Here is a 16,335-nt window from a genome sequence, read left to right on the forward strand (position 1 = left end):
TTTTTTCTTTTTTCGTTTTTTTACATACCCGAATGGGCTATTACCTTTGTGATCTGCCTCATGAAGGTTCACCACAATTACTTTCATGACTTCAAACAATATGAAGAAAGGAAAAATTAAGAGTCTCGCTCCTCACATCCTAGGACTTCCTGGTACCCACAGCATATTCTGGAGCTTGAGTGTTCCACCTCCATTAGCTATAGCAGGTGGCAGCAAAGGGAGGCCTCTCCCCTCCCCTTCCTTGTCTGCTGCTTGGCCCTGGTCAGCTTCAGTCTCCAGCCGTGGGGGGCCCCCTGCTAAGGCCAGCCCTGTCAATGAGTGACCAGAGATTCCTGTAGTTCAGCCTCCTGCTGTTCCTGGGTTAGGGAGAGACAGCACTAACTAAACTCATTGAATCAGAACAGCACTTGTCCCTCTCAAAGAGGAAAAATTATTTTTTGCTATCCACCCCAGCTGGAATTTAGACCAGACTTACAGGCTTTCTGCTCCTTCCTTCAGTGAAGAAGAGTCTCCAGGGTCCCTCTAGTGCAGGTCAAAGAAGTCCAGAAGTCTAGCTGAGTTCAGCTCCCTAGGGTCTCCCCAGCCAGTCTCCTGGGCCAAGAGCTGGCTTTGCACGGTAAGGATCCACTGTCAGCATTGGATTTCGGGGTGGAGGTTGAGATGGAGAATGACTTCAACCTAGCTCAATTTGGGGGCCGCTTTTAAGTGTTTAGTGCTTCCTTCTCTTCCTTATTAACTCCCACTCCTACTACAGGTTGGTGTGCTCAACTGTAAGTCTACAGCCTGCCTCCATATCCCAATCTGTAACCAGCAGGTCTGTCGGCGTGGATGGGTGTGGAGCTCCATGGGTGCAAGATGATAATTCCATTCCGCTTTCCTGTGCTTTGGAGTTTGCATGGTACTTTAACGTGTCTTCTTGTGCCTATCCTTGAGAAAGTCTGTGAAGCCTGATGTGCGTGGTTATCAATCCCATTTACAGCTCTTCATGGTGGGGCTTAGAATGGGGCGAGGAGGGGAGGGGGTGACAGGGAGAAGACCTGCGTACCCTCAGTAGATGTTCTGGAGATATTGAGAGCATGTTGTAGGGGCTTCGATTTAGGAGGTTCACTAGGAGCCTGTGGAGGTTTCCAGCATCAAAGGCAAAAAGAAAGAGGGGAGAGTTTGGGGGCGGGGAAACGGATTGTCAAAAACACCCTCTCAGAAGCGCGTTAAAGCCTAGGAGTGGAAGGTGGTCTAGGAGAGTCGGGAGGGCAGGGTGGGAGGAGAGGGGGGTGTGTGGTCTTGGTGGTGGCCGTGGTGGCCGTGGTGGTGGTGGTGGTGGTGGTGGTGGTGGAGAGCCCAGCTGCAAAGATGAACAAAGCGGGCGCTGTGCAGGCTGGGGGAGGTGCTGCTGTGGGAAAGGGTGGGTGGGGGGACCTTGGGCTCCAGCCCCACAAGGGCGTCTTCTTTGGCTGGCCAGGCGGACGGGATGGGGGACGGGGGCGGGGACTGGCGGGAGCGGGGCGGGACAGGCTCGCTCTCCTCCTACTCAGCAGGCTCCCGGGGAAAGGCAACAGTGTCCTCCTAAGCCTGAGGCCACCGCGACCGAGCCGAGCCGGGCTAAGGGACCAGTGTCTCCCTGTCCCCCCCACCTCTAGGTAAGAGTGCCCCCTCCCACTACACTTGCGGGTCCCATTCGCTGCGGTGCTAGGACTGGATAAGGGGAAGTCCCTGGGGCCTGGCGAGAGCCCTGAAATCAGCTCTAGGCTAGGGAGCTCGGCAGAAACCCGTGGGGGAGTGAGGGCACCCCAGGTGAGTGCGTAGAGGCGAAAGGGGCGTTGTGGGGAGTTTTCCTGTGAGCCGCTTGCTTTTGCCTTCCTCGGCCGCTGCCAACGCCACCGCCAGAGGGGGCCGTGGCGCTCTCCCCCGCTTGGAGAAACGCTGATCCTGGCCCCATCCAGACTCTCTCCCGCGGGCACCTAGGCGGCCGGGCGGACACTCGCGGGTGTTGGGTGGCGAGCGCGCGCGCGGGTTTTCGTCCTCTAGCGCCCCACACCTCCCCCTGTCCACCCACAGTAGGACCTTGGGGCGTGGGGGTATCTCCTGTGACGTCTTCCCCCTGTCTCCAGGCCGGCCGCCTTGATGGACCAGGAAGGGATTCGGAGTCCGGCTCAGAGTCTTGGGCGTCTAGGAGGGATGCCTGGGGGTGTCCAGGAGATGGGAAGCCCGCCTGGGGCCTCCCAGGCACTCCCCAAGGCCCCACGTCCTCGGGGGCCGGGGAGGCAGCCTGGGGCGCCTTGCCACGCCGCGCCGTCCGGACTAGAATCTCTAGAGTTCCCCCGAGCGGAGGCTGACCCAAGTCATCCGGGCTCCCCCGGGATAGGAAAGTGCGGGCGGGCGGCTGGGTGGGGGCGCCGGCGCAGGGTGGCCGAGTCGCCCGCGGGCGCTTCCGCCGAGGCAGGCTCAAGTGGGGACTTGGCCCGGCGACCGCACAGCCCGGCCGGGGACCCACGGCTCCGGGGCGGGGCTGCATTCTGGGCCGTTAGCTCAGCGGTCCTGGAGCCTCTGGAGGCTGACTCATTGGACGGCGGGCTCACCCCACAGCCGCCACACGCAAACGCAGGCGCCCCACCACGCCGAGCTCCCACGCGGCACACACGCACGCCTCCGCGACACTTCGCATACCTACGTCCCTGCGTCACGCCACCCAGACACACCCGGACCCGCCCACACGCCGAGGCCTGCCCACGCACTCCATGTGCTGCGCCTCACAGGAAACCGCCCCGCCCTCATGCAGCCCCTCACACCCGCAACCCCGCTTACACGCACCCCAGCTCACACATGCACCCCAGTCACACAGCCCAGCTCACACACGCACCCCAGTCACACACACAACCCAGCTCACACACGAAGCCCAGCTTACACACACAGCCCCAGTTACACACACAGCCCAGCTCACACACCCAGCCCCAGTCACACAGCCCAGCTCACACAAACAGCCCGTCACACACACACAGCCCATCTCACACAAGCACCTCGTCACACACACACAGTGCAGCTCACACAAGCAGCCCGTCACACACACAGCCCAGCTTTCACACACAGCCCAGCTCACACACAGCCCAGCTCACACACACAGCCCATCACACACACAGCTCAGCTCAATACACAGCCCAGCTCACACACGCAGCCAGCTCACACATACACCCCAGCTCACACACACAGCCTATCACACACACAGTCCAGCTCACACACACAGCCCATCACACACACAGCCCCTCACACACGCAGCCCAGCTCACACATGCAGCCCCCTCACACATGCAGCCCCAGTCACACACACAGCCCAGCTCACACACACAGGCCAGCTCACACACGCGGCCCCTCACACACATTCAGCCGCCCTTTCCGCAGCTGCCAGGCTGGGAACGGGAGATGTCTGTGGGGCCGCCCCGTTTCCCGGCCGCGCAAACAAGCGGCTCCTTCTCCTTGCCCCGCCAAAGAAAGGCCTCTTGTCAGGGGCGGGCGGGCGGCCACGGCAGGCGCCCAACACTGCGGCCTTGTCCCACGCGGGCGGCCTGGGCAGGAGCAGGCCGAGGGGTGCAAGGGGCCGCTCCCTTGCGGAAACCTCCCTCCCTCGGCCCTGCGGACCGCGGAGAGGCACGTTTCCACCACCGGACACCCACTCAACAGCCCCGGCTCCATCCGCGCTCTCCCAGCTCCCCCTCTCCTCGGGCCGCCCATCTCTCCTCTCTCCCGCCTTTGGGGTCCCGGTCGGCCCCAGCCTCCCTCTCCTTCGCCCCATCTCCCCGCCCGTCAGTCTCCCCTCCGCTGCCCTCAATACCTCCTCGCGCATCCCCAGTCCTCCCGTCTGTTGTCCCTTCCACTTGAGGACCCGCCTGTCCTGTCTCCCCCGACCCCTCCACCTCTGTGTTCCTCAGTCTCCCCGCCGCATCCTCTGCCCTCGGTCTTCCCCTCCCCAACTTGCGTTTTTTTGCATCCCTTAGTCGGCCTTTCATTTTCCCCTTCACATCCCGGTGGCTCTCCTTCCCCGCCCCGTCCCTCTGCACGCCCCCATTCATCTCTGGCAGGTTTTTCTCATCCTTAAGTTCTCTCGTCCCCCTCCCCACTCGGGCGTGCCCCGCTGGGCTCCCCGCCTCAGTTTCCTTCCCTTCCTGACTCCTTCCTCTGCCGGCGGCCCTTTCTCGAAGGCGGATGTGCGCCTGGAGGGCGAAGGCGGCGGCCGAGAGGACCCCAGCTCGGCCTGGCAGGTCTCTGGCCACAGCCATGCACCGCTCGGGCCGAGGCCGAGGCCGACCCCCAGGGACACAGGTGAGGCCGGACGACCCGCGGGGCTCCCGGGAGCGCCCGAGCAGTGGCCTCGCGAAGGGCCGGGTCTGGTGCTCTGGGGCTGGCTTTGGACCTTGTCCTAGGACCCCGTGGGAGCCCGGGAGCTGTGTCAGTGCCCGTTGGTGCCGGAGCCGGTCGGTCCTTCCCCGGCCTCCTTCAGGCGCGGGCCGAGACCCCCGAGAGTTGACTCTGGGTGCTCCCCTCGGCGGAGAGGGCTTCGGACTGGTGTCCCGCGTGGCTGGGGTGTCGGCGCGTTCCCGCGGGGGAGGAGGCCGAGGTGCCGGGCGGCCTGGCGCACAGAGGGCCTTGCGCGTCGCTCGTCAAATCCAGACACCTGGGCCTCCGCCACTCGGCTCCCGGGGCGGCGCTGGGGCGTCTGTACCCAGCGTGCGCGAGGACACCCAGGGCCGGACGCGCACCGCAGGGGCCTTTTTTTGGCCGCGGGGCCGGGCGGGCGGGTAATGACAGCCGGGGTGCTGGGGAGCCGCGGGCCGGGGGAAGCGGGGCCGCAGGTGAGGGGCGTCCCTCGCGCAGCGCCACTCCGCCGCCCCGGCCAGGGCGGGGGTCAAGATGAGGGCGCCCCCAGGTGGCCGCTCTCGGCTGCGGCGATCGCCCTTTGGGGAAAGCACCGCCTGAGTGCAGGGCAGGTTGGCCTGGTGTCTCTTTCCACTTCTCTTGGATCAGGTTACTGTGCTGAGGCCACAGCCTCGTACCTCCCAATCTCTCCATCTTTTCTTATCTTCTCCCTACACCTCTCTCCTTATCTCTCCCTCTACTTTCGCCTCCTTATTCTCTTCTCTTCTCTCCTCTAATCACTCTGGTTCTCCTTCGGACTTACTCCTTTACAATCTTTATTTCCACTTGAAATTCTTCGGTGTAAATAAATGAGCACACCACAGCTGCCCCACATGGCGATAGTGACAAATACTCCAATCTGACAGATGAATTAAACTAAGGCCCAGACAGGTGAAGTGCCTTGCTCCAGGTCACACAGCTCATAACAATAAACGGGGCCAGGCGCGGTGGCTTACGTCTGTAATCCCAGCACTTTGGAAGGCCGAGGCGGGCGGATCACCTGAGGTCGGGAGTTCGAGACCAGCCTGACCAACATGAAGAAACCCCGTCTCTACTAAAAATACAAAATTAGCTGGGCGTGGTGACGTGCGCCTGTAATCCCAGCTACTCGGAGGCTGAGGCAGGAGAATCGCTTGAACCCGGGAGGTGGAGGTTGTGGTGAGCCGAGATAGCGCCACTGCACTCCAGCCTGGGCAACAAGAGTGAAAGTCCGTCTAATAATAATAATAATAATAATAAACGGCATTTTTGTTGTGCTTTGCTTTCATAGAATGCCATTTAATGTAATACCTGAATGTTCAGACAGTCCTTTTTAAAAAACTGACAGCTTTATTGAGGTATAATTTATATACTATAACATCCACCCAATTTAAGTATGCAATTCAAAGACTTTTAGTATATTTACAGAGCCATGCAATCATCATCACAATTTAATTTGAAAACATTCCCCCCGCCCCACCCCCACCAAACTTGTGCCCTTTTACAGTCACTTCTCATTCCACCCCTAGCCCCAGGCAAGCACTGATCCAGACAGTCTTTCTTTTTTTTTTTTTTTTTGTTACTCTAGTTTTATAGAAGAATGACTCGACAATCAGGGAAGTTAAATAACTTGTCTAGGATCTTATAACTAATAAATAAATAAATAAAGTCAGGGTAGAATTTGAGGCTTTATATATCCCAGTCTAAAGTTCTTTCTACCAAAGGATGATATTTCTCCTTCACCATTATTTATTATTCTGTTTTTCTTAACCCCTGTTTTACATAAACTCCCCATTCCTAACCCACTCTCTTGCCCCTCCTCACTCAGAAAATGCTGAGGGATTTCCCTGAGTCTAAGGAAGCAGTACAGCAATCTTTGTCCTTGGAAATTCTTCTCCATGGCAAGGAATTCTGGGAAGGTGCCAGACCAGCTTGGGGCTTTGCATAGGTTAATGGCGTTTTCCTCCTCTCTTCCCTGGCAGTCTTGGGGTGGGCCCCAGCCTGGGTTCCGGCCTCTCTTCCGCCAGCTTGGGTGGAAATGGTGACGGAGATGATGCAGTCCAGGTCCGGAAGGGTGGAAGCTGGGAGGGTAAATTTAGTAACACCATAGCTAAGGTCCTCGGGACCCACTGCCAGGGTCAGACACTCCTTGGAATGCTGGCTGCTGCCCCTACTTCCTTTCCAAGTCTCCTGGTAGATGGCTTGAAGAGAGAGTGGAGGGAAACCCTGCTTCCCTGGGTCTGCTTCCTTACCCCTCAGTCACACTCTTAGCTTTCCCCAGTAACATTTCAGCAGCAAGTGGGAAGTTTCTCAGCTTAGCTAGTTGGCCAAGGGATGGGCATGGGGGCACACATTAGTACACAAATGTCCTCACATCCCAGATACCAAAAACATGAGCCAGGGAGAGAGGGATGGGTGGTGGGTGAGAGGCAGTGGGGTGGTGGTGGGGAGGATTCAAGTTCTGGCTCTGGAATCTGTCTTACTCCTGGTTCTAATGGTCTAAGCTTCCTATAGCACCTAGCCAATTAAGAACCCAAGAGTTAAGAGCCCAATATTCCCAGTATTAGTTATCACTAAAGTTTTTTGTTTTTAATTAAAAAAAATTTTTTTTTAACTGATTGTGTTGGGTTGAGGTGGCTTTCTGGGGAAGAAAAGGTGTAGGAGTTGAGACATCTGGAGATAGCAGGAATGGCTGAGTTTTTCTTTTGTGTCTCCTTTAAGAAAACATCCTACTAAAGCCCTGGGAAAAGAGACAAACGGTGAAGAGGAGAATGAAAGATTTCAGGAGGGAGCTCCTGTTTTAGCCCTGCCACCTACCTGGGGGCCCTCTGGCTACCAGTGTCCTTGGAGGGCCTCCTTGCTGCTTCTCCCACTAAGGTAGATTTTCCCCACCCTGCTTAAGGCTCCACAATGGCCAAGGGTCTTCAGCTGTCAAAATCTGGGTTCTGAGTAGCATAGGGCAAGAAAGCACAGAGGTATAGATTGAGCCCTATAGGACTGTTTGTGCTTACAGTGGCAAGAGGCAGGACTGGTATGGTGTAGTATCCATGCTGTGGCTGGCTGGAGACTTGGCACTGCTCCCAGACAACTCCCACCCAAGCTCTTTAGCTGCCTCTACTTCCCTTCAGCATGAGCATTTGGGGAATGTTGGTGACTGGTGCTACCTCTGCCCTGAGAACTCTGCCACGGAACCTACTTCTTTCCCTCTTCTGCCCTGGCCTCCCCACTCACCAGCTTTCTGCTGTGTCCCTAGGAGCTCTGGAGCCTTAGGACCATGGACACTCTCAACAGGAACCAAATAGGCCCTGGATGCAAGACCCAGACCATGGTGCAGGTGAGTGGGATCAGGGCTGTGAGGCAAGAGAGATATGGTAGGGATGGGATCAGCTCTTCTACCCCCTTGTGGTCCCAGCCCAAGGATGAAAGGAGCAATTCTGTTCCTCTCTGCCCTTCCCCAGGTCCCAAGCCTATTAACAGCTCAGTCTTTATCTGAATCAGGTTAATTGGTTCACCCAGAAAGTACCCGTCGAAAGTCAGAAAGCAGTTTACAGATTGACCCTAGGCTGTATCACTCTCCTTGATCCATGCCTCTACCTTCCCTGTACTTGAGATTAGCAGGGGCAAGCAATGGCCAAGTGGGTAGCCATGGACAAGTCTGCAGGGAGCTCGACTGGCCTTCCTCTACAGTACCCCTGCTGCTTATCCAATGCCACCCCCACCCCCCACCGCTTTCTCCTTGCTTCTGTTTTGATAGACAAAAGGGACAGTTAAGCCAAGACTTGAGATAAATCCAGTGGGACGAGTTAGTGGCCTAGATTCAGATCTAATTACAATGTAGTGGAATAATGCTCTGTGTAAGATTTTGTGCTAAGCCTTTCAGCACCCTCAGAGCCCTTTGGAGAGGTGCAAGGGCTGGAGAGAGTACTGGTGTGACTGGTTTAGGGTGGTAAGGTGCTGAGTCTAATGATGCTTGTCCTCCACCCCTGCTACCTACAGAAAGGACCCTTGGACCTGATCGAGACAGGCAAAGGGCTGAAAGTGCAAACGGACAAACCCCACCTGGTGAGCCTGGGCAGTGGGCGACTCAGCACAGCCATCACCCTCCTGCCGCTGGAGGAAGGTAAGTGTGAACAGGGCATCTCACTCGTCACCCCTCTATCCTTGTAGGCATTCCTGCCCTGGAGGCCCAGCTCCTGCATGTGTTGGGGCCCTTCTACTGTCTGCTGGCAATGCTCGCCTCCCCACCCCACCAGCTTGCTTCCCTTCTCTCTGCCTCCCCAGACTGCCTGCCTTCCTTGGTACATAATCTGGTTCCATGAGTGGGCTTAAAGATCAGCTTAGAAACAAGGAGGAGAGGCCAGGTGTGGTGGCTCACGCCTGTTATCCCAGCACTTTGGGAGGCTGAGGTGGGCGGATCACGAGGTCAGGAGTTCTAGACCAGCCTGGCCAATATGGTGAAATCCCGTCTCCACTAAAAATACAAAAATTAGCTGGTGGTGGCACGGGCCTGTAGTCCCAGCTACTTAGCAGGCTGAGGCAGAAGAATCACTTGAAGCCAGGAGACGGAGGTTGCAGTGAGCCGAGATCGTGCCATTGCACTCCAGCCTGGGCAACAGAGCGAGACTCCATCACAAAAAAAAAAAAAAAGAAGAAGAAGAAAAGAAACCATGAAGAGAGCACTGAGACAAACAGGAGAACACATTGCTGTTAGCAACCAATGTGGCCAAGAAGAAAAAGGGCCCCACTCCAAGGCATTGGCTTGCACAGGAGGCTATACCGTAGGTAGAGAATGGAGAGATGGGAGTTGGGGGCAAGATCTCCCAAGATAAGGCCCTGGCACGGCCCCCTTCACCTTTCAGCTTCTGCCCGCCCTCTCTCCTCTCCTGGCTGCACTTGTTGCCTGGGTGATACTACATTCTCCACATTCTCCAAATACCAGTCCCAGGGGCTCTGTCAGTGGGAGGGGCTGTTCTTGCTGCAGTTAGGGGAGAGCCTGCACTGAAGAGAGGTTGCACTGAACAGAGAGGTTAGCGAGGGAGATGAAGTGTTGCAGGTAGCAGAAGTGGGGGAGAGAAGAAGGAGAGAAAGGGAGATTTAGAAGAAAGGAGGAGTAGGCTGAAGGGGAAAAAGAAAAAGGACAATAGGGAGAGGCAGTTGGGGGAATAAGGGAGGATCTGCAGAAAAGCAATCTTCCTTCTCCATCTGTGGAGTCTGGGTCTTCCCATCTCTGGGCCTCCCATTCTCAGGCAGAGTTTTCTCTGAGAAGAGCTTCTATCACTTACTGTATAGACCAGGCTCAGTATAGACTGGCCCAGTAGGGGTGGCCAGTGGTGGGCAGAGATTCTCCCTGGAGTAGGAGGTGGAATATGTTTCCACTGTGGCCCTCCTTGCCCTGTCACTGCCTCCTCAGCCTGGACAACCCTTCTGATTCAGTTTGCCTCTTGTCTCCAGGGAGGACGGTGATTGGCTCTGCAGCCAGAGACATCTCACTACAGGGCCCAGGCCTGGCTCCAGAGCACTGCTACATCGAGAACCTGCGGGGCACCCTCACCCTCTACCCCTGTGGCAATGCCTGCACTATTGATGGTCTCCCTGTCCGGCAGCCTACCCGGCTCACTCAGGGTAAGGCTGGACACCTCCAGATGGAGGGGGCCTCTGTTTAAAGGCTTGTATGTGTTAGGCACAGGGGAGACTGGCTGTAGTGGTTGCCATGGCAACTGCCTGAGTGCCCATACTGGGAATGGAGTACTCAGGTGCATCTGGATGTGCCTAAACAACATACTAAACCGTCTCAGCATCCAGACATGTTTTCAACCTGCTTTTCTTCTCTGGTCACCCCCAACCTGCCTCCACATACTATAGGGAGAGAAGAGGTTCTGATTCCCGCCATCAGAGGGCCTGGGGCATGATGGGATTGTTAGTGGTTGTTGGGAAGAGCAATTGGAGCAGCAGTGAGAGGGTATCAATGGCATTGTTCCATGATGCCAAGAGGAAGTTGTTTTGAGAAGCTGAAGAGGAGGACAATACTTCCTGATGGGGATGGGGCAAGGGTGAAATCTGAGGACATGCCTGCTCCTGTTATGAGACTGCTGACAGTAGCTTTTGGGTCACGAATATAACCCAAAGCAATAGGCCATTCTGTTGTGTGAGGTGGCTCTAAAAACTAGGCCCCTGGCTGGGCATGGTGGCTCACACCTGTAATCCCAGCAATTTGGGAGGCCAAGGCGGGTGGATCACTTGAGGACAGGAGTTCAAGATCAGCCTGGCCAACATGGTGAAACCCTGTCTCTACCCAAAATACAAAAATTAGACACGTGTGGTGGCGCGCACCTATAGTCCTAGCTACTCGGGAAGCTGAGATTGGAGAATCGCTTGAACCTGGGAGGTAGAGGTTGTAGTGAGATGAGATGGCGCCACTGCACCCCAGCCTGGGCAACAGAGCAAGACTCCGTCTCAATAAATAAATAAATAAATAAATAAATAAAATCTAGGCCCCTGATTACTATGGTTAGCAGGCAGGTAAGCGGTTGGCCCAGGTGGCACTTCGACAGACCAGGTGTGCTCACCCTGGAAACAGGGTTCTGGGCATCAGTTCATACAGTGAGTTGTCAGATTAGGAGAATGAGAAAAACAGATTTGGGTGGAGGTTAGAGGTGAGGTTAAAGGCTAACAGGAGGACAGGAACTTTGGGTTAAGCCTGGCTCTAAGCAGGTTCTGATGGCCTAGCATTGTTTTCTGGGGGCTCTTACTGCCTAGAAGCCCCTTGGAAGTGGCCATCCTACTCACTCCACTGTCTCCTTCTCTCCTCTTCATCCTCCTTAAGGCCTTTCAATGTCACTTCCTTCACAGCTGATTCAGGAGACCTGACCTTTCCCCCATCTTTTTTTTTTTTTTTTTTGATACGGAGTCTCGCACTGTTGCCCAGGCTGGAGTTCAGTGGCACGATCTCGGCTAACTACAACCTCCACCTCCTAGGCTCAAGTGATTCTCCTGCCTCAGCCTCCCAAGTAGCTGGGATTAGGCATCTGCCACCACACCCGGCTAATTTTTTTTTTTTTTTTAACCCCAGTCTTTTCTTCCTGCCCTCGGGTAGGGGGCAGGGCATGCAAAAATTGACTTCAGGGAGGCAGGTCCACCAGTAGCAGCATGCAGGCCCTTGCCTTCTCCAGGACTTCACGGTCTCTGACTTTGGATGAGAGAAGGAATCCCCCAAAATTGGAGCTTGGCTATGATGGCAGCAGGTTCCTAACAGTTCTGTTCAGTCTCAGAGACAGCATCTTCTCTAAGATTTGGGAGCATGGAGATGAGACAGTAGAGCAGCAAGGAGAGGCAGGACAAAATTCAAAGAAGGCTCAGCACTTACTACCCCTGCCCCAAACCCATCACATTCCTCGGTAAGAACGTTGTTCCCCTGCATGTTGAGAGCAGGGTATGCTTGTGTTGTTCATTCTTTCCGGTGCATCATTTATCTCCCTGAGAAGAGGGAGAGCCTGGGGCCAAGATGGAATTCTGAGGCATTTCCTGTGGCCCCAGTGACCCCTCCCGACTCTTCTCCAGCCAGAAGCCTACCCAGCCAAGTATGTACCCTCCCACTCTCTTCTGACCCTAAACCCCTTCCCATTTTCTCTCCCCATCCCCCATAGCCTTCTTGTCTGGGCTTGCCTGTCTCCAAAGCTTGGCAGCCTATGGAGGGGTAGGCAGAGGCACAAAGGAATGGGTGTTCTTCTCCCCAGTCCTCCCCCTCCCCTGGGCTCCAGGAGCTGAGGGTTTCCTTGTCTCATCTCTGGAGCAAGGCACCAAGCCCAGCCCTGCCTGGCCCCACTCCGGACATTCTTGGGAGTGTGTTTCCCTGGAAACTGGGTGGTTCGGGGGTGCATGTGCTATCTCTGTGTGTCTGTGTAACTGGAGTGTGTTTATGTAGCTCCGGATGTGTTTGTGACTCTGGGCTTACGAATCTCTGTGTTTGTGTCTTTCTTTGTATTTATGGATCAGTGTGTTCAAGTGGGCGATAGGGGTGAACTCAGGACTGATGGTACCAAAATGTCTGTGTATGTACTCCTATGTGTATATGAGACCTCACTGGTCATATGCCTATCTGTTGGCATATATACAAGAGGATCATTTTCCCTTCCTTGTTCCCCTAATCTGGCCTTGTAGAGGCGACCCTCCTCTTTGAAAAACAAGGGCTACCCTGGGAATAACAAGGAGCCTACTTTGGCCTTAGATGCATCATTCTGGGCACTGTGCCCAGCCATAGGCAACTTGGAGAGACACACTTCATGACAAGCAGAGATGGCAGTGACAGGCTCTTCCAGCAGGAATATGCTTGGGCCAGGGAAAGGGGGAGGCGGGCAGAAAACAGATGCCAACCTTTAGCACAGAGCTGTGAACATAGGAGCATGAAGTGAGGGAGCCAGGAAGGTCCTGATTCCACCCCCTGTACCCAGGCATCCTGGCACATCCCACATTGCCCTCTTCTCTACAGAGCAAGGGGTGGAGCTCGGAATAGGACCAAGGGAATGAGGAGGAATCTCAATCTGGGTCTAGGCTGCCCCACCCTGAGACCACAGCGCCAGACCACATGAAAGATCTGGGAGGGAACCAAGCAGGGGAGGACCCAGAAAGCCACCAGCTCAGGGCCCAGGCTGTCTAGACAGTAGGTCCCCATCTACTCCTAGCATTTCCTCCGAGCACTGGTCTCCAGTCTCCTTCATTCCCTAAGCCTCTTATTGGTGGGTAGGGGCTTATGTAGGGGCCGGCAGAGGAGTGTGGCTGGGGAGCCGGATCTCTGGGTTATCCAGCTGCCTCTCTCTGGGATCCAGGATATTGAACCTCTTTTTTTCCCACCCAGTTATTCCATCTGTAAATTGGGAGTGAAGCCTTCAACCTTTTTCTGTTATGAGACTGATAACAATCTTGACTAATAAAGCTCAAAGGAAGGAGGGCAGAGCAAAGGCTCCCAGCTTCCCACTTCTTTGTGTCTGCCTCCTGCCCTATTTCTCATTGGCGGGCATCCTCTGTGTCTGCCTAGGTCTATCCAGCTGGCCATCACAGTTTCCAGACCGATGAATCACTCTTCCTGAGATTTTTTTTTAAGCCTCCCTTCATTTTGCATTTACCCTATATGGTTCTTCCTTTTTCCTCAGAAGGGAATAAGATACGTGTGCACACGTGAACGTGTGCATGTGTATGCACATAGTCGGCAGCATGGGTGAGTGAGCTAGTGGGCTGTTCAGCAAGAATGGAAAACTTGCCTGATTATTCATCTAAGAGGTTGATTTTATTTCAGAGTTTCTCCAGGGACTGAGTGAAAGGAAAGCTATGCCTGGGTGAGTGTGTAACTAAAAGGAGTTGTCTGGGGGATGTGTGCATGAGAATAAAGGTGTGTGAGAGACAGACAGTGTGTTTAATGAGGGTGTCTGTGTGACTCAGAGCATGCAGAGATGAAGTAGTGTCAGCGTGACTGAGCAAGTGTTGGTGTGTATCTGAGAGACACTGTGTCAGGCTGTGTGAGCTGCCTGCTGAGAGCATACAACATTGTGTCCCGTAAGGCTCTGGTGTGCAGGGGCCAGGTCCCTGGAACAAGAGGAACTGGGGGACCTGGCTGGATGGTAGGTATTAATACCTGCCTGGGCTGGGTGCGGTGGCTCATGCCTGTAATCCCAACACTGTGGGAGGCTGAGGTGGGCGGATCACCTGAGATCGGGAGTTCGAGACCAGCCTGACCAACATGGAGAAACCCCGTCTCTACTAAAAATACAAAATTTGCTGGGTGTGGTGGCGCATGCCTGTAGTCCCAGCTATGGGAGGCTGAGGCAGGAGAAATCGCTGGAACCCGGGAGGTGGAGGTTGCAGTGAGCCGAGATTGCGCCATTGCACTCCAGCCTGGGCAACAAGAACAAAACTCCGTCTCAAAAAAACAGAACAAAACAAAACAAAACACCTGCCTGACTCAGAATCTCAGCCTGACTTTGGGGGCTCTAGATATCTGTTTCCCAAGTAGGATGGGTACCTTATTGGGGTCGGAGGGCTCTTTGCTGGGTCTAGCACAACTGGAGGCTGTGGCTGGGGTGCGGGCTGGCTTCCAAGGGCCCAGGAAGTTGGCTGGCTGGAAAGGGCAGTGCCTTGGTCCACTCTGGGTCATGGGTTGGGCTACCCGGAGTGGGGCCGGAAGAGGAGGTGTTTAGGGTGGAGACAGGAGGTGGGCTGAGTGCTTGCATTGTACAGAGCACTGCTTTGGCCTGAACTCCTAGCCCAGGGTGACCTTGTTACAGTGACAGCCTAAGGGCCAGAGCAGGACCTAGTGACCTAGCTGGACCTGTAGAGCCCCTGCTTTCCTCTCCTTCTCTCCCTCAGATATGGACATGGAATGTCAGAGCTGACTTTCGGTAGATAAGGAAGCCAAGGCCAGAGGGTGTGACTGGCCCAAGGTACTACAGCCAGTTAGAGCCGGCCAGCCCGGCTACCGCTGACCTCTTACCACAGGGGGCTGGGAATGAGACCCTGTCTTTTGCTTGGCCTCACTCCTGGCTCCTGGCTCTTCACTCTCTGGCCTCTGTACTTACCTCTCACCTTTCCTTCACTCAGTCACCTCCCTTGAACCTTTCCTTCCCGCCCACTTTTCTTCCTGCCCCGGGTCCAGGATCCCAAGCCGGCTGCCTTTCTGCATCCTCCCGCCCCGCCCTCTCCATCCAGCTCTCCACTCGTCTCCTCCATCACTTCCTCTTCCCCTCCTCCTCTCCTTTGTCCCTCCCTCCCTGGCTCCCTTCCCCCGCCGCTGGTGGCCGGCCCGCCCCTCCCCGGGCATTGGCGGCTGCTCGCTGCCTCGCTGCTCGCTCCGAGCCTGGAGCCGGCGGCTCGGGAGGTCGGCCCGCCCCCTCAAAGGCCCCGGGCGGGCCCGGGACCTGGAGGACCCGAGCTAGCGGGGGCGAGCGGTCCGGAGGTCCGGTTTCGGCGGTGAGTCCTCAGCCCCGGGCCAGCCACAGACCCCAAGCCGCCAAGCTTGGAGAAGCTCGGGCTGGGAGGGGCGTCTTGAGGAGGGTGGGCGGGAGGAGGGGCATGGGGTCCTCTGACCTTCTTTGGGAGCTTGAGGCGGAGAGACTCGATTGTGTGTGTTCCCTGAACATTTCTAAATGGGGATTCTGGGCTTGGGGGCACTTCTCAGTCGGTAGACCTTATCTTCCCCAGCGCTCCGGCAGTCCCCTCCTTAGGACTCACCTCCCTCAGATGAGGTTAAAGGGTCTTGGTCAGAATGAGGGGAGTCTACCTTATGGCCAAGGAGGGTCTCTGATAGGAAGGACCAAGGCCCTTCCTCCCATATTCCCTTCACTCGGTCTCCCTTTGGCCAGTCCACTCTATTTGTGTGACCAGGAGGGCAGTGACAGTAGCTCTGAGAGTGTGTGAGCATGTACGCCCATGAGTCTGTTGTGTTACTATGAGTGTGTATGAGTGTGAGCCTGTTTGTGTTGGTGTTTCTCCTCTGCATCTCTCACAGATAGGATTCACCCTCTCCTTCGCCTAGTTTTTCCCCTCCAGATGTGCAGCTCCTCCACCCACCTGCACACAGCTGGACCCTGATCCCCTCTGGGCATGGGGGACACTGACCGTGACTTTGGCAGGATGGGCAGGGGTTCCTGGGCTCCCTGAAAGGGCTGGCCTTTGGGAGTGTGGGGTGGGAGTGGGCAGAGAGGAGGCTTCTTCCCAGAAACAGGCCGGCCAGACCCCTAGGGGCTGTAGGGGCCAGCACTGGGGCAATGCCTGAAGCTTCTGCATGCAAATAGAAAGTTAATTTGGGCAGGAGCTGGGTTGCTCTCAGTCCTGCTGCCCTCCTGCCTGCTCTATTAATACGGATCCAGCTCTGGTGCCTGGCATCACTATTTATAGCCCAGAGGCAGCACGGCCACACCCCCTTATGTGGGGGAGGGTGAAGGGCTGAGGAGGGGGCAGAAAACAC

The 16,335-nt window shown here is 55.9% G+C and overlaps 1 protein-coding gene across 4 annotated transcripts in view; it reads left to right on the plus strand.

Moving 5' to 3' along the window:
* Positions 1-380: 380 nt before the first annotated feature.
* The window catches only part of PHLDB1 (pleckstrin homology like domain family B member 1), a 53,573-nt gene continuing 37,618 nt past the window's right edge, over positions 381-16,335 (plus strand). The window contains exons 1-5 of one of the 4 annotated variants that reach the window (XM_025355992.1): positions 381-616; positions 7,104-7,259; positions 7,636-7,716; positions 8,379-8,502; positions 9,834-10,004. In XM_025355992.1, coding sequence (XP_025211777.1) covers positions 7,657-7,716; positions 8,379-8,502; positions 9,834-10,004 — 355 coding nt within the window. In that variant the 5' untranslated portion in view covers positions 381-616; positions 7,104-7,259; positions 7,636-7,656. Of the gene's footprint in view, positions 617-1,511; positions 1,638-7,103; positions 7,260-7,635; positions 7,717-8,378; positions 8,503-9,833; positions 10,005-16,335 lie in introns of those variants that run through there. The other 3 variants (XM_025355990.1, XM_025355991.1, XM_025355995.1) reach the window with 3 other exon arrangements.

This window comes from Theropithecus gelada, chromosome 14, assembly GCF_003255815.1.
Source record: "Theropithecus gelada isolate Dixy chromosome 14, Tgel_1.0, whole genome shotgun sequence".
Lineage (NCBI taxonomy): Eukaryota > Metazoa > Chordata > Mammalia > Primates > Cercopithecidae > Theropithecus > Theropithecus gelada.